Raw genomic sequence first — 23,931 nt, forward strand, 5'->3', positions numbered from 1 at the left:
AGGTTGGTTGTCAATTTCGAGATTGTTAAGACACTATAAATTTAGACGTTGTACATTCTGCGTGATTTGATCCAAAGGTACTATGGTGTTATATGTTGTTCGTGTCAGCTTATTAAGTCGTGATGTCATCGATAGTAGCGATCATAGCCAGGGACTAATGGCTGAGTTACTGGATTTTTCAATGTCCAATGTTTTGTATTTCAAAAAGCCCAATGTCTCAAATCGAATTGTTACTTTGACTTTTGATAGATAAGGCTCACTAGAGCTTCTATCCATGTCTTAAATTGCTGCTGTGAATGTCGCAAAAGATTGCACCTTTGGTAGTTGAATATACGTCCCTTTCGACGAGATGCTTCCTAAATTGAAAGAGATCAAAAGAGATTGATACATTACGACCCTTATGTGGGCACTTATTGAGTAATATCTCTTAATTACTAGATAAAGTTTTTATCATGTCAAATGTTTCAGCCAGATCAAAGTACTCCTTCATGAACCCCCTTCGCTAATATGCAAACCAAGATATCCCAATCGTCTAAAACGACAGACCATTTAACGCCACTAAATGTGTAATTTCTATCACCAGCGCCATCGCAATCCACGTCCTTGGTTCGACTCGATTAATAATTATCATATGTGTTACCGAACTGGTATCTCCCAGGCGGCATGATTTTCTTCATCATCATCCCATTCTAACTGATCTTCTTCGTCATTTAATGCCATGCGTACAAATCTTTGGACCCAAGCCTGGTTTGCTGCATGCTGATCTTGATCCTCGGCATCCGCAATTATGTTATCTCCGCCTCGGCCTCGACCTCGACCTCTGCCAGCCCCTTGCCGTAGAATTTCTTGTCTATTCATACCACGACCACGACCACGAGGAGCCCCATTACCACGACCCTGATTTTGTCGATTTCCTCTATTGTGTTGCCCGCGACGTGCCTGTGGGGCATCAGGGACTGCGGGGGCAGGCTGTGCAACCTGACGAGGCTGATTTAGACGTAAGACAAGAGGGGCTTGTCTTTCTACTTCCTGTCGTTCGCCTTGCTCAATTTCTTCGTCAGGCTCCTGAGCGTCCTGCTCTGGTTCCTCCACCTCAGGTTCTTCCATCTCTTCCTCCCGAGGGACCTCAATGACTACTTCCTGTACTCCACCACCAAAACCGCGCCCCACATCGTCCCCATCACCTGCTTCGAGTTCCCAAAGTCGCTGATAGCAGCCCGTAGTATCTTGATTAAAATGCTTGTAAGGATTTGCTGGTTCCAGCCAAGCAGAGCAGAGATAACAGAAATGGGAATTGCATCTGAAACATATCATGTGGTTACACCCGTGTGTTTTCTGCACCGGGGCGGCACATGTGGGGCAAGGTGTGGTGTGAAGCTGCATGTATTCCAGCGAAGCCTTTTCTTCTTCAGAAAGCTCTTCTTTCTCTCTCTTTGGAGTGCAAGCCTTGAATTCTCCATGCCATCCCTGTAAACATCGACTGCAGAAAGCATAAGAACAGTCTTCGCAGATTGCAATAAGATCCGCCCCTGCAACAAAACCCTTTCCCTTTCCTTTCATCTCTGTTTCGGATTCATAGTCTGAGCTTTCATCGTCCTCAAGACCTTCTGGTTTGCGATATTTCTTTGACCTGGCGGCTCCACTACACCAAGCTCGTGGGCAGTAAACAGTGTTTTTATCAGATTCAAGTTGAGCTTTATGTTTGAGTTTGACAAAGCGTGTGACAACATCATGTTCAAGGGGTATCTGGAGAAGTTCGCTGGGACTCAATTGAGTTTTCGACTTTCGAGACTTTTTGGTGGACTTTTCGGCTCGCTCTTTGGCGCAATTCGGGGCCAAGCAACGGACTGATATTAGATCCCCCTCTTTGATTGCATTGTTATAAAAATCCTGTAAACATTCGATGCAAAAGACGTGCCCGCAATCGATCATTTTGTGACAAGCGGAACCCTTCTTTGGATCTAAAGGCAAGTCAGCAATTAGATGGATCAATAAGCCAGTGTCACACTACCAAGACAGATACCGCAATCGTAGGTTCCCTTGTCAAATGCTTCTTGTATAGATTTGATGTCGAAATCGAGCAAAGCGATCTTATCATCTTGTGGAATCTCCAACATTTTGTCCTCCTCGCCATAACCAAAGGCATTCTCAGCTCCTTGTTGTAGTGAATCAATGTATGCGAATACCACCAAATCGTGACCCATGTCTTCCCACATGCGAACTCCATCGGCCTCAAGTTCATCAAGGCGCGTTCGTGGAAGCCATGCGGGTGTTGTAGACAGCTCAAACTTGGGAGGCTCAGTTTCCGGATAACCTTCTGGTAAAGTAATATGCAGCTGCAGCGATGGTAAATACGTGATTTCGTGCGATTCGGTATTATTAGCTAAAGGATTATTGGTTGCATTGCCCTCCGCATTGTCAGAACTGGCAGACAATGGCGGGGTAGGGAAGTTTAGCACACCATCGGATGCAGTGGGAAACGAGACGGTGACCGGGTTCCCAGGCTTAACAGATAGTTCGATGGATGCGCGAAACTTATTAGTGGAGTTAAATTCGATTTCAGGAAAGATAGCGGCGACGCATTCAAACTCCTCTGTTCGCTGATCCTCCATCTTGGTAGGAGACAAAAGGACGAACAGCGAAACAGGCTAACAGAACAACTTCTGCTCTAGGTTCTCTAGGTAGTAGAAGTGATTCGACCACCAAGGTCATAAATATGAGCGAAACGACCAAGACATCCAGACTTCACGGTTCTGAAAGTTAGGGAGAGTAAGTGAAAGATATTCTCAGTGGCGGATGTGTATTGATAATAATTATAATGGGGCGCAATCTGAGGATGATGAAAGTATTTTGCAGAGCCGCTTTAGCACAAACATGTTGCCGCTTTTAAGGATCTGAAAACCCACCGTCTTAGTCACCGGCCAAGATATAAAATTTGTAGCTTTGATGCCCATTGAGGGTATCACATTGAATACCCACATAGAAACGAGGTAACAGATTTCACCTAGCAGTCCCCCAAATAACGAATTTTGAGCTTCAATTGTGAAAAGTGTCCACAAGGAGCGCGATCTATTTGGAACATTCAGCGCGAGATTATCAACATGGCAGAAACTCCATTAGCCTCACTTTCCTTGACGCATGTTCATTATGTACGTGCTAGCTCTCCTTTCCATGCGAACTATGCTAATTGAACTCAGGATCCTAATGACCCAGTCTCCTACTTCTGCGCATGGCTGGCTCTCGTACCCCAAGGCCTATGCGTTGTGTATGCCACTCTCATTTGGTCGACGCGTGAAATCGAAATTCTCATGATGTTTGGTGGACAAATGGCGTGTGAGGCGTTGAACTTTATTCTAAAACGTATACTGAAGGAAGAACGCCCAAAACAAATGCATGGAAAAGGCTATGGAATGCCATCCTCCCACTCCCAATTTGTGGCTTTCTTCTCAATAAGCTTGACATTATTTTTGCTTTTTCGACATGTCCCAAGGAAGCCAGCACCTTCGCATACTCCATTGAGTATCACGTCCCGGATTGGTCTATCCGGACTGTTTTTGATCAATGCCGGACTGGTAGCTTGGAGCAGAATCTATTTAAACTATCACACACCAAAGCAGGTAATTGTTGGTTGTTTAGCTGGAGCAGGGAGTGCTACATTATGGTTCTTATTCACAACTGTTGTGAGAAAGTCAGGATTACTTGCATGGATTTTAGATCTGCCAGTGACGAGACTATTCCGAATGAGAGATCTAGTTGTGGAGGAAGATTTATGCCAGGCTGGGTGGGAGAAATGGGAAGTGAAAAATGCGACTTCACAGCCATCAATCAATGGCAAGAAAACTCGCTAAAGGTCAAAGGAACGTGTCCATTATAAGTTCATCACTACAGAGACGATATAGATCATCACGTCAAACCGACTATCTTCCCTGACAGAATCCAGTTGGTTCTTACAAATTCTATTCCACTAATACTCTGGAAATAAAAAGACCAACACTCTGGGATTTCAATGGTCGAAAGAACAAGTCTCTAGAATGCCAACATGCATAGCCATGATTGTTCGCTCAATGAGACATCGTACTGACCTATTTGGTTGACGGCCGACCGATGTAACTCCTTCATGGATATGGTTTCTGCCAATGCTTTCAGGGAACTCTTCAAATAACGCTCGTAAGCAATTGTATATGCTATCATCTTTATTTCCAATGAACCCCGATATTCCCAAAGTTTTTCTAGACAATGCAATGAATCGTCCATTCAAGTGTGCTTTATATCAATACGAGGACACCTGCAGGTACGTTCAGTCAGCCTGGTCAACTTGCCTGGAAGTGGTGTCGATATGTACCCTTAGCGCATTCAGAAGGCCGAGCTGCGGATTAACATCTAAATCGAAATCTGTTCCTGACCTTGCTCCTAAAACGTCCTAGGATCTCATTGACGCTAAAATGCAATCGAGACTCTTCTTAGAACTACCTACATGTATTACAAGATCCAAATCAACAAATCATGACTCTCCTAATACTTCATGCTGCAGACGTTCTTTTTCGGTATTTAAAGCACCTAGGTGGCAAGAGACGAGCGTCAGACTCAAATCATGCTGCTCCAACTAGATAGAAGCATTTCTGAAGAATTCATTTGCAGTATATATGCAACCATGTGGCTCAACCGCATCCGAAGACAGGACTCTATCTAATCAAACGAGATCCAGCAATTAAATGCAAGTCCTGCGTGCCCGGCATAGAAACGCCTCTCAATGTTAGATGCAGACATTATATGCAGAAAGTTGGGCTGTTGTGTTAACGAGGATTCCTTGCAGCGCCTAGCAACTTTTGTTGTAGCGGGTGTCCCGATTCGAACCGCATGTCAAAACCCAACGTTTGAGGCAAGGTTCGATGGCTATATGCTTATCAGTCGAAGTCGAACTTGGTCTGATTTGACACCCAGTCAATTACAGCATTAGTTGGATATCCGGGCAGAATATTGCTTATCGTCGGCTTGTACAATGTCAGCTGATAGGGTTAGACATTGTTTTTTCCTCTTTGCCTGCGTTACAATCATACCAGTTTGAAGAGATGTTCTCCGTTTCTGATAGATCTAGAGCAGTATCTCGTTTATGCTGCTGGATCCAAATCAGGAAGTAATAAGTATGTTCTTCCAGCTACAGTTACATGAATAAATATGACATGTTCTGTTCTGCAGAAGTCATCACTTTCCTTATCGAATGCGTTTTGCTGTTACAAAATAACGGTCCGGAGTGTGTATAGCACCTTCTCTTTTAACTTTTAGATGCATGGAGTGCCTGGGACCCTGCTCGAGTCCCAGTGGACATGAGACGATCAACGAATTCGGTTCCATCTTTTGATAAAGACCCCTGTCTGTATTGAGGTTGTTCAGCACAACATCAGCGCCTCGCGATTGGCCAAATCTTTGCTCCCTGTCAAGACTTGTGGATGTTATCTAGACATCGAGTGTCGTGAAATTCATTTCTGCCCATTTTAAATCGACAACTTTGAATGCATGTATAATCATCAGCCAGGATTGGGTCAGATCTCGTGAGCCTGCAAGGAAATTGTGGGAATAAAGCTTAATCTCACATATTCCTGTCTCCACTCTTTAATTTGCAAGCCTCCTGAAGGTCTAACCATACCCGGTCTAAATCCTAGTATCTTCTTAACCTTCATCTCATATGCATGGTAATCTACGCAAAATCACTTCATCGACATGCAGTACTGAATCCAATATTAGTCAAGACCGACAATTGTTGTAGTTTCGATGAGCTTCAATTCCGACCTCGATATGCATTCAATCCAATCATCATACATCATCGCGTTGGTACTGAGTCTCTGGAATCTACAAACGGTTCTTCTCAACTCTGTCCATACTTATATGATATTAGATGAACCAAAACTTCAATGACAGTTGTTTGAAAAATAAGTGGATTACATGTCAGTATTGCTAAGCCAACAGGGTTGCGGGCCGTCCGAATCATTGTCTCCCCCCTCCCAATTACACAATGTAATAGTCCAGAGCGGTCAAGTGCGACTGAACTATAAAGAAGCTCGCTCTATGTCATCACCACTTATCATTCTTCCAAAGTGTGTGTCACTTAGTTATTTGGATTCCTCTGAAGACCCGGAATATGCTTCTTTCTTCATCGTTACTAGCTTTTGTTGCTGCTGTAAATGGAGTCACTTTACCAGAAAGTAACTTGAGATACAGAAACACGGATGATAGTACCTTATATTCAAAAGTCAACACTATTGATAAGGCATTCATTATTGAACTGGAAAGGGGAGTTGACACCTCTCTCTCTAGACGAGATCTTCGTCATACCTTCCACAAACGTGCGGCGTCAATCAGCTACGATGTCCTTCATGAATTCGATTCTGTAGCATTTGTAGGGCTTTCTGTCTTTGTCACCCAAAGTGGCACCAATGTGGACTTGCAACGACAACTTTCAGAAATCTCTGGAGTAGTAGGTGTCTGGCCAGTTCACGAAGTCCCTCGTCCCGGTGTACTTCCGAATTCCACAAACGAGGATAGTTTCAATGCAAACATTCCGTTGTTACACAAAAGACAATCAACGGCGACTGGAACAGGAAATTTAGCCTCAGCTCTCAAGATGGGCGGTGTCGATAAGCTACATGCAAAAGGCATCAAAGGCAAAGGAATCAAAACCGGGATTATAGATACTGGGGTTGATTATCGCCATCCTGCTCTAGGTGGAGGATTTGGAACGGGGTTCAAAATAACTGGCGGATACTCTTTTGTAAACGATAACGGAACTTTGGGGGGTAGTCCAGACCCTTTATCCACTTGTCTCACTGGAGGGCACGGAACCCACGTGTCAGGTGGGCAGATTTTGTCCCCTTCGCTATTTGATGACAAGCTAATGTTCTTTAGGTATTCTTGGAATGGATCCCATATCTGAAAATGGCTATTTTCCAATCAGCGGTGTTGCTCCCGAATCTCATCTCTACATGTATCGTACTTTTGATTGTGCAAATGCAGGCGGCAGTGACACTATTATGGCCGGCATGTTGAAAGCACAAGAAGATGGTGTTGATATTATCAGCATGTCTCTTGCGGTTGGAACTGAATACCCTTCGACCCCAGATCCATTGGCTTCTGTTGTACAGAGCATTACCCAAGCCGGAATTGCTGTGATTGTGGCAGTCGGGAATGAAGGCTCTCTAGGTCAATATGCTACAGAGTTATTCACTGCAGATTACCCTTCCACGGAGCCTGGTGCCATCGCTGTTGGAGCCATTGCAAACAGAGATTTTCCGCTTGTCTATCCGGCCTTGGATTCTGCCAATTCCACTCTCGGTTATGCATCTGTCTGGCCAGTCAACCTTACTGTTTCTGTATATGTATATCTTGTATCTGATGGGTGTGATAGCTCAGCATGGACTATTGCTCTCAATACTGTCAGTCAAAGTGGTCTTTTAAATGCCACAATCTTTGCTTTCGAGGCATTCAAAACGACTACTTACTGCAATCCGAACTCGATTGCTTCGAATTGGGGTTCAAGTAAGGTAAAACCTGTCTATGTCGTGGGCTACAATTCAGACATCGCAAATTCTTACTTACTCGAGTATAACGTCTTCAGTCCTTCGTACTTTGGCGCAGTACAATATATCAATCTCAACACCGATGATGGAATTACTCTTGTCAACAATCATGGTTCGGTTGGAGGTTTTCCTAACTACACTTTAAGATTCACGGGAAACCAATTCAAGAGCCCTCCGCAACACTCAGGAGGCTTGGTTGATTATTACTCGAATTTCGGTCCGACTCATTTCACTTATGATTTAAAACCCACAAATTTCTGCACCTGGCGGACATATCCTCTCGACCTATCCTCTAGGCCGAAATTCCAATTACGCGATTTTATCTGGGACTTCAATGGCCACTCCCTATGTCGCAGGAAGTTTTGCGCTCGTTAAATCCCAATTTCCACCGCCAGCACATCTCAAATATTGGATCTACTACAAACCACAGCTAGGCCTGTCAATTGGGTCTGGAATAGTACAATCCTTTCTGCGACTGCACAACAGGGTGCGGGTCTCATCAATGCATATGATGCTATCTTTGCGCAAACCACAATTTCTCCCGGGCAGATCATTCTTGGAGATGATGTTACACATACTGTTTTTGGGGCTGCAAATATCACCATTGATAATGTCTCAGGATCTAGTAAGACCTACACTCTATCTCATATCGGTGCTGGCTACACGGATGGCCAATTGTCCGGACGAAACTACAACCAGATTGCGCTTTATGGAACTGGTGTTTTCCCCACCCCTACGGTCACTCTCGCAGGTGGTGAGTCTAAAACCGTTGATTTTTCTATTCTTCCCCCCATGGGCATCGTTGCATCAAATCTTCCCGTCTTCGGTGGTTTCATCAAGGTCAGCTCTTCTGCCGGTGAAGCATATACAGTCCCCTACATCGGACCACCCTATTCAGTATTCAATGCATCATACTTCTCGGTTATCCAGGTTGCTGGTTTCAATTCAGCTGGAACACCGGAAAAAGATACCGGGTTCCTCGAGATCAATCCCACCAGACAATATGGAATAGCTGCTGATATTCCACAACAATATACACTTGCGTTCAGATTCGATCTCTTACCCGCCAATACAAATATTACAGCTAACACACACGCGTTCAACACATCTCAAAGCTTCCCCTACATCTCTTCTCAATCCACTCCCAAATCGTCCATCTTTGGTTATCTATCTTTTGGGACTTACACGAACCGTACGGCGACGGTAGCAAGTGGCCCAATACAGCCAGGTAATTATATCCAGTATTGGACGAGTGCACAAGTTACTGGTGATGATGGAGTGAGCTACAATGTAGGAGATGGTGATTATCGATTTTTCGCAAGCGTGCTGAGATGGGGTGGGAAGGTGGGGAAGAGTGAGGATTATGATACGTGGCTAGGACCAATTTTGAGATTCAATGCGAGCTACACAGACTAATGAGTATGCGGATTGTAATGATGTTGATACGCTCTCGTGGGTAGCGTCAATTAATAATAGTTATCATTTATTGATGTGGTAGTATCACGAAGAAAGGAAATGTCATGAAAATAAAATAATGTGGTAGCTAAATGTTCTCACTTATCATTATAGAAGATTCTTCATATTTTTCATCCCAAGTCTAAATAATTTAAAAGTCATGTAACGAACATTGCATAGCTATTCCTATATTGATCTTCCCTTTCGGGTGCACAACCTCTTGACCATCGCTTGTCCTCTCGCTTGTAGTCAAGTATCCACTGTGAAAGGCTGTAGCGTCTAACGCCGTAACCTGCTTACGAGACCCAACCCAACCAAATCGACTTACGAACGATAAGGTTGGCGTTTAGGGTCGTCTGTCATGGGCCCTCCGCGCCCCTTTCCCATGTATGCTAGCAGGACAGTTGGAGGACAGCCGGTCGTGCTACGAACTTGGATTTGACAAAAAGTTCAGGCCAAGCCCCACAAACCTGTTTAGGAGACCTTAGTCGTGTCCTATAGTTGATGAAAGGCATGAGCTTCATCCAGTAAGGATCTATCTCTCGGACACTAATTTCACGAGATTGATACTGCGCCCAAAATTTTGTCGGGAGTATCGTTACTTTCACGTTAGAATCTTAAGCCTCTTTTGTCCTACACTAACGACTCCAGCATATACGTGAAGATTATTGAGAATAGTAGTAGGTCCGGTGATTTGGGATGAGGTCTTTACGTAACGGCAATGTATTTGTTGGATATTATTCTGATGAAGCACTAGGACTTCAATATAAAGAGAGCCAACTCGACGACGATCAATTCGTATCATAGCAACATTACACGAACTACATTTATAATCACTACTCTCATTATCTGTTTGAAGTATAAACGAATTTTTTGAGTTGAAATCGAGAGTGTTCTTGGAGAATTAGTTCGGATACAGCGGATGCAAATTTGAAAGTTGATATATATATTGCAATTCAGTAAAGTATGAGGATCGCAACCTTGACTCAGGATTGAACTGCTACATATGAGTATATCATACATACTAACTTTTTATATATAGAAAGTTTACTCTTTCCTTCTTACGAAAAATGTCTGCGTCTAACTGGCGGACGGTGCCAACTCCGCTGGAAGAGGTACCTGTCGACCCTGACGTAAGGGAAAAAGAGACGGAAAGAATTAAAAGGAAAGTGAGATGGTATGAAGGTATTAGACCCCACTTGAGAAATAAATCGGCAAGCTCGACGTATGAAAAGGCGAAGCGCGATTGGAATGCACATATCGACAAACGTACATGGAGAAACCATGGTCTTATTACTCGTCGTCTAGAGGAAGATTATCTCACCGCGAGATCAAACCTTGATATCGGGGGAAACAATGCAAAGGAATCCGCAACAGTAGGATTCTTTGAGCGATGGTTAAACGACGTATTTTCGGAACAACGGTTTTTTCTTGAAATCTCAATTCGGAGTCAGTGCAAGGAAGGGTCCAGAAAAACAAGCGGATAATTTACTGGGTTATATCACTCATTACATGCTCCAACAGCCTTTGATGATGATTGAAGCAAAAAGACATCCAAAAGGCAGAGACTACATGACACCAGGTGAACTTGCCGAGGTCGAGAATCAAGTAGAAGGATATTGTCGCCAATGGCTGAAGGATAACCCTGATATACTTTTTATGTATGCAGTCACATGTGCATCGACAGAAATGAGATTTTGGATCATGAAAAGAAGCAGAGATATGGAAAGGGCCAAGATTGTGGGACTGTGGGAACCGAGTGAACGGACATGGGCCCAATATAGAGACCCGGGGTTGGATTGCGATGCCGAAATTATAAGTGCCGCAATCGATCTGATTAAGGATAACCCGAATGGTTCGGACGCGGCAATTACTTCAGCTAGTGAATCTCAATCGCAAAGTGATAGAGCCCCATCCGCAGTTCCAAGTAAAGTAACAGGAGGAACAAGTGGGTCGAGACGTGAAACTCCAAGTGGGAATGGAAGAGGCGATAGAAGTAGAAGCAGAGATAGAAGGGGCGATAGACGAGATGATCAGCATTCAAGCCAAGAAGAGACTCCTGAAGAGCAATCAGAAAGACGCAGACGGAGAGAAAGAGAAAGAGCAAAAGAATCTGAAAGAAGAGATAAAGAGGAAGGTAAAGAAAAAGAACCAAGAAGGTCCGAAAGGGGAGAAAGGAGAGAAAGGGGAGAAAGGGAGAAAGACAGATCTGAAAGAAGAGATAAAGATGAAGGTAAAGGAAAAGGAAAACAACCAGAAAGGTCTGAAAGAAGAGATAAAGAGGAAGACAGAAGAGAACAACGTGAGACCTCTGACAAGTCGCGCTCACTACAGCCAAGCAACCCAATCGATATATCTCGATCATCCTCGAGAGTAGATGCTAGAAGACCCATTACAACAGATGGGCGTCGAAATTTAGCTGCAAGTTCCAGTCCTGAGTATATACAGATGCCGATACGTGGACCCCGCCGCGAAAGAGGCGATACAGAAAGAGGTGATAGAGAGAGGGGCGGAGAAAGAGGTGATAGAGAAAGAGGTGATAAAGTAAGAGGTGAAAGAGAAAGAGGTGACAGAGAAAGGGGTGACAGAGAAAGAGACAGAGGCGAGCAAGCTCCTCCCAGAGTTGAGAGGAGAGCAGAACCTTCGCGTAGCAGCAGAACTGCAGAACCAAGAACACGCGACTCTCTTAGTACTGTTCCATCGACTTCATCGGATGATCGAAATACTTCTAGTAGTGATAATCGACCACTACGATCTAGGAGTACAAAAAAGGTTGTTGAAGACCCATCAAAAAATTCGAGGCGAGACAAGCCGTCTGGAAGTGGATATATTGGATAGAGGTAGGTGGCTTGGGAAAGGTATGATTTTTTGATATGTTGTCGTTGCTGTTTTGTTTTGTTATATTCGTTATGTTTTTTGTGTTGTTTTTGTCTGCATTTTTCATTTTGTCGATATACTATTATTTACCATCCTTGTAAAGGTTTGATGGATCTAGAAAATGATAGAATAGAATGGTGGGCGTTTGGGTATGGGAGTACTGTTTGTTCATGGGTTGGATTTGCTATTTTTTGCCATATATGCCACAATAGATTTAGATGTAAAAAAATTGCTTTGGGATTTCCCGTTTTCATCATCTTTTTATTTGTTTGTTAGAATCCATTTATTTTTGTGTTTCAACATTCGTCGCGGATAGGATTGTATACTTTCACGCAAGGCAAAACGCCAAATGTCAAGTTTGAACTTATTCTGCAATCAATGCTATATTTTCAGTTCTTTAGCGAGCGCAAATCCTTTACTTCCAGGAAATCTGTCAGAGAATTCTAACCATGATCGGTTTATCTTATATATTGTAAACAGTCTGTCAAGCACATACCATTTATAGGTACATAAAGATACTGGCAACGAAGGAAAGTTTCTTCGTCTTATTGAGAAGAGATTCAGCCATTTTTCTTCTTACCTACTCTCCAGTAGAGTTTGGTTCTTTGGAGTCACGCCATTTATTTGATATCCTCAGATAATTTTATCAGTACCGCTCTCGTCTCCCAATTGAGCGAAGTGTGGTGTTTTATATCCCCGAGACAGGAACGTTTCGATTATCGATATTTGAGAAGGGAAATCTATGTGTCAAAATAGAATGATGAGGAAGTGGGAGGTGCCGCTTATAACTATTTTTCATTGTAGATTTCGAGCGGAAGAAAGTTTAGCGACATATGATCAAATAAGAGCTTTTTATCAATATTATTCGGGAGTTTAACGATAGATCACTATAGATCACTATCTCCCATATTCGAGACAGAAGTAGCAGAATATTCTTGTTTGAGAAATGAAGAATGGTATCTAATTCCGAATTCTGTGTTGAAAGCACTTTAAAAGAAATCCAGATTATGCCTCAACAAGTGTTAGAACTTGCACTAATACTATGAGATACATTCGATACACTCGTTTAAAAGGAGAGAGAATCAGGATCATGTCGATATCTGAGATGTTAATTCCATAATCTCTCTATAAGATAAGCGAGTCAGCAGGTGTTGGCGTTGAATGCAGAGATGAGATGAGAATAATATTTTTAAAAAAGATTATAAGTTATTAAAAATTGATATATATGACATATTAACTAAACGAGGCCCCGCGAAATGCTATTTTCATAGCAAGGTAGAAGAAAATAGACTAGCTTTAGACTTCTAAAGACAAGAAAATCAAAAGAGGTTGAGGATGAGTATGATCTATTCGAGAGATGAGAGTATTGTGCACACCTATCAATTATCAATAAAAAAGAAACATATTCTAAGATTTAGGAGAAAAATACCTCGATACCTCTTATAAGGGTGCATATCACATTCAACTTATGCCTCGAGGTAATCAGAGTAACAGAAAGGTCTCATTAGACTATTGTTAGATGATAATAACTTAGATCAAACAATATGTTCATTCTTCAAATTGAAACCATTAATTAACTTGACTGATGGTAATAAGATGATATTAATATACATCTATCTTTCTCTTATAAAGAAAATTATCAAGCTCGGACTTTATCCCTCCAACGAAATTCACTTTCCATCATTCACCTATAAAGATTCACCGCAAGAAATAGACTATTGACATACTGATAACAAGCTTGCCAGGCAGAATTCTCGGAGACGAGGGAGCTTTACCCCGAGCTTAGAGGAGAATGAAAAGTTAATGTGCATCTTTTCACTTTTCTGTATCACAACAACGATTTTCTCGACACGAAAAAATCTCCTTTTACAGTATTTTCTTTAGACTGTCTCTTTCTACATCATCCTATCTTCCATTGTCTCCCTCTGCAAGAACTCTCTTAGTCTAAGGATCAGATCTCGAAGTTCTGCACTCTGAAACACTCCCACTCTTTACGATAAAGATTCTTGTTAAAAAAATGTCTGAAAGACCAGACCCCTTCCAAGCTCTATATGAGGTAAGTTGTTTCCAGCAGCTTATTAATATCGTACTCTAGCTAACATCACACAACAGATTAGAGAGTACGTCCAGAAAAATCAAACCGACAACTACAGATACCGTTCCGAAGAAGAAAGATCGAGCGAACTTGAACATCAAGTTGTTCTACGCAAACTTAAGCTAAGCGATGAGAAACTGAAGGTGAAGCTCGTAGAGGCTGTAACACAGGTTGTGGATAGAAATATCAGTATCTACGAAAAGAAGACGGATGAACTACTAGACATAATCGACAAATTCAAAGAAGAAGCGATAGCACAAGAACAGGCCTTTCGTCAAGCGAAATTAGATGCTGAGACCAAGCACAGGAAGGAACTTGGGTAGTTGGCTGCTAATCTGGAGGCTACGACTACCAAGGCAGAGCAAGCTTCTGCAGACTTGCAAAAGATAAAACAAGGTTCCACAAAAGCACTAGCAAAGCTTAACACCAAACTGGCCAAGAACACTGCGGCTTTGAGGGAAAAGGAACAAGAGCTATCAACAGCCACAGAAGCTCTCGCTACGAAGTCCTCCGAATTCGAAGATATCTCAAGGGCTCTCTTAGATATACAGAAAGATCATAGCAGCTGTGCCAGTACGATCAATTCCCTGGAGATCGAGTTGCGAGACGCCAAAGCTATCAACAACGCCAGCCGAACAAGCATTCATGCGGAAGCTGATAGAATACAAAAGGGAATCGCAAAAGCTACCGTGGAGCTAGAGGCACGTCTCAAGGAATCAGAATACAGAAATCAGGGACTGGAGAGGAAATGTCGTATGCTGGAGGAAAGATACTCCGAGCAAGTGATTGCATCTGCGAAGAAAGAAGAGCAAATCATTCGAAGTGTGGTCGAGGAACGTCGCTCCCATGATCGAGTTTTGGAATTGCAGCGAGATCTTGGAAAAGAGGAGACTAGATATTTTGAATTGGAGTTGAGCTTTCAGGATCTTTGTCACAAGTTTGGTGATGATAAAGAATGAAGGGGTAGTGATGAGGTTCAATGAAGACCGGAGTGGGGGGAATGCGGATTGCGGAGTATCACGTGTTGGATTGATTTGGATTGATTTGGAGTATGGGTAATGATAGCGATGTGTGTGTTTGGTAATATTGAATGAACAAGAGATCATGTAGAGTCATCCATCAGCCTACGACTTTTCACAAAATGAAATATTCGAGAACAAAAATTGGGACCTAGATGGATTACCGGTAGTTGCAGTATCACGTGCATATGTGCTTCAATCCGTGGCTTGTGCACAGAAGATTCCATTCTGTCTTACAGCATTATGAGGCTTGCATTTCTTCATCTCATGGCATCATCAATCGGACCTTCCAATCCATACCCAAGGAAGAATCAATGTGTATCGTGATTGATAATTTCATCACATTTCATAGTTGGTCGGGTGATTTTTCTTTCCATTTCACCCAATTGCCAAAGCTTTCTTGTTTTCCTATTCTTTTCTCTCTCTTAACCCTCTTGTAACACCAACCGAACACGGCCTCTTCTTCTTACTTGTTGGTTCTCTCGGTCAATCATTAAACCAATTGTCGTGAGAGGAATGCGGGGAAATGTGAATCCATTGCGCGGGGATGGCTAAGGATAGCTAGGAATAGCCAGGAATAGCCAGGAATAGTCAGGAATATCCAGGAATAGCTCGTGGGTATGAAATAGCAAGGGCCTTCAGTCAATCCAATAAACCTATGAGGGAAAGCTAAATTGGCTGATAGGCAAAAGAGGGTTTCATCGAGAGTGTCATTGAAATACCAATTCCATACAAAAAGACCAGATCCCAACATATCAGCCTGTTTAGATTATAAAGGAAACCATGTAATAAGTAGGTAAGTAGACAGGTAGGTAGGTAGGTAGGTAGGTAACCATTCCTCTATGTATACCCAGTTTTGGCTACGATCACGTTGCACCCTTCTTCCGTCTCATATATATATAACACGATCAATCCGAACAATTCCAATTCTATCGAGACTCTCTACTTCATTCACCCAACGCTCTTTCCATTCGTTCGGGAATGGTACAGAAACACGGTAGAATTCATTGTGACAGATGATCTTAACATTCATTCTCTGTTCGTGTACTCCTAAGATTTATTAAAATATCGCTTCTTCTTGGATTTCATCCAGCTTTCTAACCTGCCTCCTCACAAGAACAATTCTTCCTTTCCCTAGAACACAACATACGAACTTCTCCATTCCTCTCTTCTCTTCTCTTCTGTTCTGTTCTCTCTCACAAAAACAATATCAAAATTACAGATGCGGGTCTAAAGGATGACCTGGCCTTCAACAATGAAGCCGATACTTAGATTGTGTCGTGCCAATAATTATTCAGAAGTGCTCTTGCCAGGTCCAAAGATTGGTGATAGTCTTGGTATGTTTTCATTCCCGACGTTCATTCTAGCTCACGATTCCGTCTATCAATTACTTGATTGAGACTAATATGTCTTTTTGATAGCTACTCACGTACGATCACTTTATCCGACAAGCCAGAAAAAGTACAAGAGATATATATCGACATCTAATCCTTCTACCACATCTGCTGTCCCGAAAACTGCGTCCCTTTCTACAGCATCCTCTGCTGCTGTTACGCCGGATTTAATTACCACTCCATACTCGAATTTGACAATTGGGATAGCTCGCGAGACATACCCAAACGAAAAACGAGTTGCGATTACTCCACAAAATGCACAATTGTTAATTAAGAAAGGGTTCTCCCGAGTTCTGGTTGAGCGCGGTGCTGGAGCCGAAGCTCAATTCACAGACGAGGCATACGAAACGGCGGGAGCTAAAGTGTTAAATAGGAAGGATGTTTGGGCAGAAAGTGATATTCTTCTGAAGGTCCGCGCACCAACTGCGGAGGGGCCTAATAATGAAGTCGATTCGCTCAAGACCAATGCAACTCTTATCTCGTTCTTATATCCAGCGGTAAACAAAAATGTCGTGGAGAAACTGGCGCATCGAGAGGTTACCTCTTTCGCGATGGATATGATTCCTAGAATTTCCAGAGCTCAAGTCTTCGATGCTTTGAGGTATGCAAAGCTTCTATCTCGCAGCTAAGAAGTACAATAGCTCACACATTACTGTGATTAGTTCTATGGCTAATATTGCCGGTTATAAAGCTGTCCTTGAAGCTTCGAATCATTTCGGTCGTTACATGACTGGCCAAGTCACTGCTGCTGGGTAAGTAAATATCAATACGTTGCTAGCGTTCTAGACTAATCAAGCGAATTTCAGAAAGGTACTTACTCGAGTATCCGCTTCTTGTTTACGGGCGTCATTAATCAATTTAGGTTCCTCCTTGCAAAGTGCTTGTTATCGGTGCTGGTGTGGCTGGTTTAAGTGCCATTGCAACAGTAAGCATATAATTCTACTTTGTGACATAGATATTGATGGGTTTCCTAATTAGGCTCGACGCATGGGAGCAATCGTACGAGGATTTGATACCAGATCAGCTGCACGTGAACAAGTTCAATCATTAGGTGCCGAATTTATCGAGGTAGAGATCAAAGAAGATGGATCTGGTGCCGGTGGCTATGGCAAGGAAATGTCAAAAGAATTCATGGAGGCCGAAAGGAAATTATTTTTGGAACAATGCCGTGAAGTTGATATTATCATTAGCACTGCATTGATTCCCGGCCGCCCTGCTCCTAAATTGATTCACGAAGATGTAAGTTTCCACAGACGTAAAATTGTCAGAAATGATCTGACTAATTTCACAGATGGTTGCAGCAATGAAACCCGGTTCTGTCATTGTTGATTTGGCAGCTGAAGCTGGTGGTAATTGTGATGTTACTGTTCCAGGTCAACTGATTGAACATAAAGGAGTCAAGATTATAGGTTTGTGGCGTGATATGATGGATTCCGAGGGAAAGCTAACTTAGTTGCAGGATATACTGATCTTCCTTCTCGACTACCGACTCAATCTTCCACCTTGTATTCGAATAACATTACTAAGTTTCTTCTCTCTATTGCCCCTGAAGAGAAGCAATTCGGAATTGACCTCAAGGATGAAGTTGTCCGTGGTTCAATTGTTACTCACAATGGAGAAATCATACCAACTGCACCACGACCAGCTCCTCCAGCTCCAAAAGCTGCCTCAATTATCGATGCTAACGCTTCAGCTGCTAATACCGTACCATTGACTCCTTGGCAAAAGCAAACACGTGAAGTCGGAGCTATTACTGGTGGAATGAGTCTTGCACTTTTTCTTGGTAAAGCAACTGGGCCTTTATTCATGAACAATGTCTTCACATTTGCACTGGCTGGATTGATTGGCTACAGAACCGTATGGGGAGTTGCTCCTGCTTTACATTCGCCACTGATGAGTGTTACAAATGCGATCTCTGGTATGGTCGGTGTAGGTGGTTTCTTCATCATGGGAGGTGGTCTTGTACCACATACTATTCCTCAAGCTCTCGGTGCTTTGTCTGTAATGCTTGCATTTGTGAATGTATCTGGTGGATTTTTGATTACCAAGAGAATGTTAGATATGTTCAAGCGTAAGTACTATACCCGTTTCTAATGCCGCTTAGCTGACTTCTCACAGGACCAACCGATCCAAAGGAATACCCATGGTTATATGCTGTACCTGCTGTTGTTTTTGGTGCCGGGTATATCGCCGCTGCATCCACTGGCATGGCTGGACTTGTTCAAGCAGGATATATCGCTAGCAGTCTTCTATGCATTGGTAAATCCACATTTTGAACTTTTTAACGGAATGACTGCTAACTTTTACTAGCATCATTATCTGGTCTTGCTTCTCAGACGACGGCGCGGCAAGGTAATCTTTTGGGTATTTTGGGTGTTGGAGTAGGTATGCTTGCATCTCTAGCCGCGGTTGGACTCCCTGTCGAAGTACTTGCACAATTCGCAGCTGTAGCTGGCTGCGGGGCCTTAATCGGTGAGTAGCTATTTTTTTCTTGTGTGTAAAAAGATTAATCAACTCACAATTGTTCGTAATAGGATTGAGGATTGGACGACGGACGACCGCAACTGATCTACCTCAAACTGTCGCGGCACTTCATTCTGTGGTTGGTCTTGCTGCTGTTTTGACCAGTTTCGGATCAGTCATGGCAGATATTGGTGACATCTCACAACTTCACCTCATAGCTGGGTATATGGGTGTTCTCATTGGTAAGTAAAATCAACTCTTATTTTCTTCATTCTTTTCTAACTTCTGCTAGGTGGTGTTACGTTTACCGGATCGATTGTAGCTTACCTCAAACTTGCTGGTCGGATGTCTTCCAAACCAATTAGGCTACCAGGTCCCAAACATTCAGTAAACTCTACTCTACTTGCTCTCAACATGGCTAATATGGCAGCCTTCATTACTTTTGCACCTGCTGCGCCAGTGATTGCGGCTTGTTGCTTGGGTGGTAATGCAGTTCTCAGTTTTATTAAAGGTTACACAACTACTGCTGCTATTGGTGGAGCAGATATGCCTGTTGTTATTACCGTGCTTAACGCATATTCCGGATTCGCAATTGTATCTGAAGGTTTCATGCTCGATATGCCGCTTTTAACGACAGTTGGCTCTTTGATAGGAGTTAGTGGTTCAATCCTATCTTCTATTATGTGTGTCGGGATGAATCGATCTATCGGAAACGTTCTATTTGGAGGAATAGCTCCTAGCACGGAGACTGAGCATAAAATTGAAGGACAAATCACCAAAACCAATATCGATGAAGTCGTGGAATCCCTGGAAAATGCCGAAAGTGTTATCATCGTCGTTGGATATGGTATGGCAGTCGCAAAAGCTCAATATGCTATCAGCGATATCACCCGAATGCTTAAGAGTAAAGGTATTAATGTCCGCTTCGCCATTCATCCCGTCGCAGGTCGCATGCCTGGTCAATGCAATGTTCTACTTGCGGAAGCTAGTGTTCCATACGATATTGTACTCGAAATGGACGAAATCAATGATGATTTCGGAGAAACAGATGTAACACTTGTCATTGGTGCAAATGATACTGTCAATCCTATCGCTCTTGAACGGGGTTCTAGTATTGCTGGTATGCCTGTATTACATGCCTGGAAGAGTAAACAGGTGATTGTTATGAAGAGAGGTATGGCAAGTGGATATGCTGATGTGGTTAATCCTATGTTTTACATGCCGGGTACGAGGATGCTTTTTGGTGATGCTAAGGATAGTTGTGATGGTAAGTTATCTGATTCTGATTTCTTCTTTATGGATGGAAGGGTGTGAGTTTCGAACATATAGTGGTTGCTAACTTGGGAATTAGCTATTAAAGGTGCACTCGAAGCGAGAAATCGTATGTATGACGTCTGAGTATCTGCAAGCGAGATGACCGTTAGTCCTTTGACCGTTACTGGCGAGATTGTTTTACTAGGCTAGCTACCTTGCTTTAGTGGGTAGATCTATCAAGCTGGGTATATACTTGTTCAAAATTCGGATAAAGGAGATTATGATTAAAGATTAAGGGTTACGGAACCAGGGAAGGTAATTTGTCTATAAGTGAGTAACTTAGTTGGGCGGTGAAATTGGGTTTTGAGTACAAACAGATGCGGAGTCGGAGAGAAATAAGAGGGGAAGTAAATGATAAATAAGATTCGGTAAATGATGATGATAACTATTATCTTTTATTATTACTCTTGAGATTATCTAAGGTTTAGAGATGGTGAGAAAATCAATATGATCGTCTGATGAGGCCTAGTGGGCTTTTGCGGTATTATTTTAGGATGTCGAGATGGGGATATAAGTTAAACCTCTTATTTTCTAGTCATTTTTCAAGGGGGCTATCTTTTCTTATTAAAATCAACAAAAAAACTTTTTATTTTTGAATAGAATTTATTGATAATTTGTATATCTATAATTGAAGTTATTTTAAGTTTATTTTGAAAATTTCAAATTTTTAGAATTACTTTGAATAGAGATTTAAAGCTTTAAAATATCGGCTTTTAAATTTGTATAAGAATTATATATAATTTTTTAAGTAAATGATTAAGAACTTTTTAAGAATAAATTAATAAAAAATAAAAAATAAATTTTTATTATAAACTTACGCCTTTTCTGGTATAAGAGATTTAAAAAAAATTATAAAAATATTAATATATAAGTATTTATAGGAGTATTATTAAAATTGTAGGAATTATCTATTTTTATTTGAGTTATATTTTTAAAAATATTAGTTTTTTGAATTCTTTTCTGATTCTTTACATAGATTTAAGCTTAATACTTTTGAAAAAGTAATCAATCTCTTTTTGTTAATTATAATTTGAGAAGTTATTAAAGATTTTACTAAGTAGACTTAATAAGGTATATATATATAAAATATAAGAGTAAGAAGAATTATCTTATTCTATTTATTCTTTTCATATAAAAAAGAACTTATTAACTATATACATATGTATACTAACTTTACTTATAACGTAGTTTATTAGTACGTACATCATATTAGTATATACATCATTATTTTTATATATAAAAAACGACTGTATATAACCGTATACTTTCTTTATTTATTAATATAATTTAATTTTTCCTTATATATATTATATTTATCTATATAAATAATATAAAAATGAATTAAAATAGTAAAATCTTATAATAATAAAAAAGTTATTTAAAGAAATAGATTTTTGTAATGTAAAATATAATATTGTTGAGTTATAATTGAGATATCTATAAAAAGATTAAATTTTATAAATATTTTATTTTTATTATTCATAAGGAAACTTTTTCAGAGAAAAAATAATGATTAATGATTTAAATAAAAATATTAATAAAAGACTAATTTTAATATATTTTGAATTGGTGCATATATTAATATAATGTATGTACTGATAAACCACGTTATACGAAATATGTATAACTATAGAGTAAAGCGTAACATGTAATATCATGCTCCTAGTCACATGTTCTAACAGATTTAAAATAGGTTTTAAATTTATATGTAATTTCTATATAAATTTAAAAATCGAAATTTCGAGGCTTTAGATCTTTATTTAGAAAAAAATTAAAAATCGAAATTTTTATGAATAAGTCTAAAACGATTATAATTATATATATATAAATTTTTAATGAATTATATTAGGAGTCTATAAGCCCTCGAACTTCTTACTCTTTGAAAAAGTATAGTAGTAGTAAAGTCTTAATTAATTCAATCTATCTATAGCTAAGCTATACTAACATATCTATATATATTCAATTATATAAAGTAAATAACAAAAAATAACAAAAAAACCTACCCTACTCTAAAGCCTATTTAAGTTTACTATTGTAAAGTCCTATTATATTATAAAACCTTTAATCTTCTTATTTACTCTCTTATAATCTTTATAATCTCCTACTTCTTATATCTATCTCTATTATTCCTATCTATTCTATTGAATTCCTTTTAACATATCAAATCTTATAATTAATATATTATTATCTTACTACAAAAATGTTTTCATTTTCAAATTATTAACGCTTGAATTCTTTAAATCCTATTTATAATATTAATAATTCTAATTTCAATTTTATACTATAAAATATTCCATTTCTAATCTTCTTTCTTTAATACTTCAATGAAACTAAATTCTATTCGAAATTTATTATCTTTATTTTTATTTCATTTTATTAATACTATTCCTTTAATAAAAAGGTTCTAAAGCTTTATAACAAAGAAAGTTAATAGTTGTATAATTAATCTTAATTTATATTTAATATATTAATAATCTGAAACAAATAATATAATGAATATAAAACAAATTATAATATCGATTTTTGATATAATATATACTTTATATTATTAAGAATTACTACTTTCTTTTTAAGTAACTTATCATATAAAGATTTCATTTTTGTATACTGATAATCTCATTAAAAGTATTTTTTAAAATAAATAAGACTTTTTGAAAAGACTTTCCTTCTTCATTTTTCATGTATTCAAGAATCTTCTTCTTTATATACAAACCCCTTTTATAAAACTACTAAGTATTAAAAAATTCGAATTCTTATAGAAGTCTTTAAGGAGTTCTTTTTATTAATTCATTTGATATAATATAATTTTATATGATAATAATATTAATCATTTTAAATATTCAATATAAATATAATATATTTCCTCTTTTATATTAGTAATATAAACCACACGAAAAATTAAGAAAAGATTTTCTTGGAAAAACCTATTAATCTTTACTATATTCGAATCAGAATATCATTCTCTACCTCTTCCTAAAGTTGTTGAATTAATACCTATTCGGATTAAAGAGATATTATTGTTAGTATTAGGAAAGAGGGTTTAGTATACTCATATCAAAATTATTAATATTAATATCATTAACAATAAGCTTACTATATTGAATATAATTAATAAAAAGATTAAATTATAGATTCCTATAATGATTTAGGCTTTTCAATACTTAAAGATCTTATAAGGGGGTTTTAATTATAAAGAAGAAGGTTCTTAGATATAAGAAAATAAAGGATGAAAACTCTTTAAAAGGTTTTACTTTTTTCAAGAAATATTTTACAAAAGATATATTAATATAATATTTGATATTCTACTAATATGCTTATAACTACTCTATATAAATGAAAAGAAAAGTCAAACCTTTCGAAAAACATTTATAATATATTGATTCAGATATATAATACTTTATATTAATATATAATATTATTATAAAATATTGATTTCGATATCATTTTATATAATATATAATATACTATTAATTATAATTAAAGAAGTAGTAATTCTTTAATATAGAATATATATTATTATATTTACTATTTCGATTTTATTTAATTATTTAGTTTTATAATATAATCTTGTCCTTTATATTAATAGAATGATTTAATAAGCCCTAATATATTTTATCCTATATTAATAGGATAATCTAATAAAAGGAAAGAGAATGAGAGATATTAGGCTTTAAGAAGAAATTATATATTACTAATATATTATAGAAGAAGATGAATATAAAGCTTATAAGTAATGAATTAGA

The 23,931-nt window shown here is 39.3% G+C and overlaps 6 protein-coding genes across 6 annotated transcripts; 5 read left to right on the forward strand and 1 right to left on the reverse strand.

Annotated features, from left to right (window-relative positions):
• Positions 1-636: 636 nt before the first annotated feature.
• EAF01_008923 (uncharacterized protein) lies at positions 637-2,612 on the reverse strand (the record flags this gene model as incomplete). Its single annotated transcript, XM_038917179.1, has 2 exons — positions 637-1,961; positions 2,012-2,612. The coding sequence occupies 2 exons, from the start codon at positions 2,610-2,612 to the stop codon at positions 637-639; spliced, it is 1,926 nt and encodes a 641-aa protein (XP_038767573.1).
• A 489-nt stretch (positions 2,613-3,101) lies between these two features.
• EAF01_008924 (uncharacterized protein) lies at positions 3,102-3,848 on the forward strand (the record flags this gene model as incomplete). The annotated part of the gene is made up of 2 exons (XM_038917180.1): positions 3,102-3,149; positions 3,198-3,848. The coding sequence occupies 2 exons, from the start codon at positions 3,102-3,104 to the stop codon at positions 3,846-3,848; spliced, it is 699 nt and encodes a 232-aa protein (XP_038767574.1).
• Positions 3,849-5,784: 1,936 nt separating this feature from the next.
• Positions 5,785-8,987, forward strand: EAF01_008925 (uncharacterized protein). Its single transcript, XM_038917181.1, has 2 exons — positions 5,785-6,848; positions 6,901-8,987. Exons 1-2 carry the CDS (start codon positions 6,137-6,139, stop codon positions 7,944-7,946), a joined length of 1,758 nt encoding a protein of 585 aa, XP_038767575.1. The 5' UTR covers positions 5,785-6,136; the 3' UTR covers positions 7,947-8,987.
• A 1,109-nt stretch (positions 8,988-10,096) lies between these two features.
• EAF01_008926 (uncharacterized protein) lies at positions 10,097-11,864 on the forward strand (the record flags this gene model as incomplete). Its single annotated transcript, XM_038917182.1, has 2 exons — positions 10,097-10,449; positions 10,481-11,864. The coding sequence occupies 2 exons, from the start codon at positions 10,097-10,099 to the stop codon at positions 11,862-11,864; spliced, it is 1,737 nt and encodes a 578-aa protein (XP_038767576.1).
• A 2,056-nt stretch (positions 11,865-13,920) lies between these two features.
• Positions 13,921-14,957, forward strand: EAF01_008927 (uncharacterized protein; the record flags this gene model as incomplete). Its single annotated transcript, XM_038917183.1, has 3 exons — positions 13,921-13,959; positions 14,016-14,141; positions 14,322-14,957. The coding sequence occupies 3 exons, from the start codon at positions 13,921-13,923 to the stop codon at positions 14,955-14,957; spliced, it is 801 nt and encodes a 266-aa protein (XP_038767577.1).
• Positions 14,958-15,309: 352 nt separating this feature from the next.
• EAF01_008928 (uncharacterized protein) lies at positions 15,310-20,827 on the forward strand. Its single transcript, XM_038917184.1, has 14 exons — positions 15,310-15,635; positions 15,703-16,354; positions 16,439-17,012; positions 17,074-17,163; positions 17,218-17,233; positions 17,274-17,336; positions 17,390-17,650; positions 17,703-17,820; positions 17,871-18,482; positions 18,530-18,670; positions 18,722-18,883; positions 18,946-19,116; positions 19,167-20,141; positions 20,226-20,827. The coding sequence occupies exons 2-14, from the start codon at positions 16,255-16,257 to the stop codon at positions 20,270-20,272; spliced, it is 3,330 nt and encodes a 1,109-aa protein (XP_038767578.1). The 5' UTR covers positions 15,310-15,635; positions 15,703-16,254; the 3' UTR covers positions 20,273-20,827.
• The last annotated feature ends 3,104 nt before the right edge of the window (positions 20,828-23,931 follow it).

This window comes from Botrytis porri, assembly GCF_014898465.1.
Source record: "Botrytis porri strain MUCL 3234 chromosome Unknown BPOR_012, whole genome shotgun sequence".
Lineage (NCBI taxonomy): Eukaryota > Fungi > Ascomycota > Leotiomycetes > Helotiales > Sclerotiniaceae > Botrytis > Botrytis porri.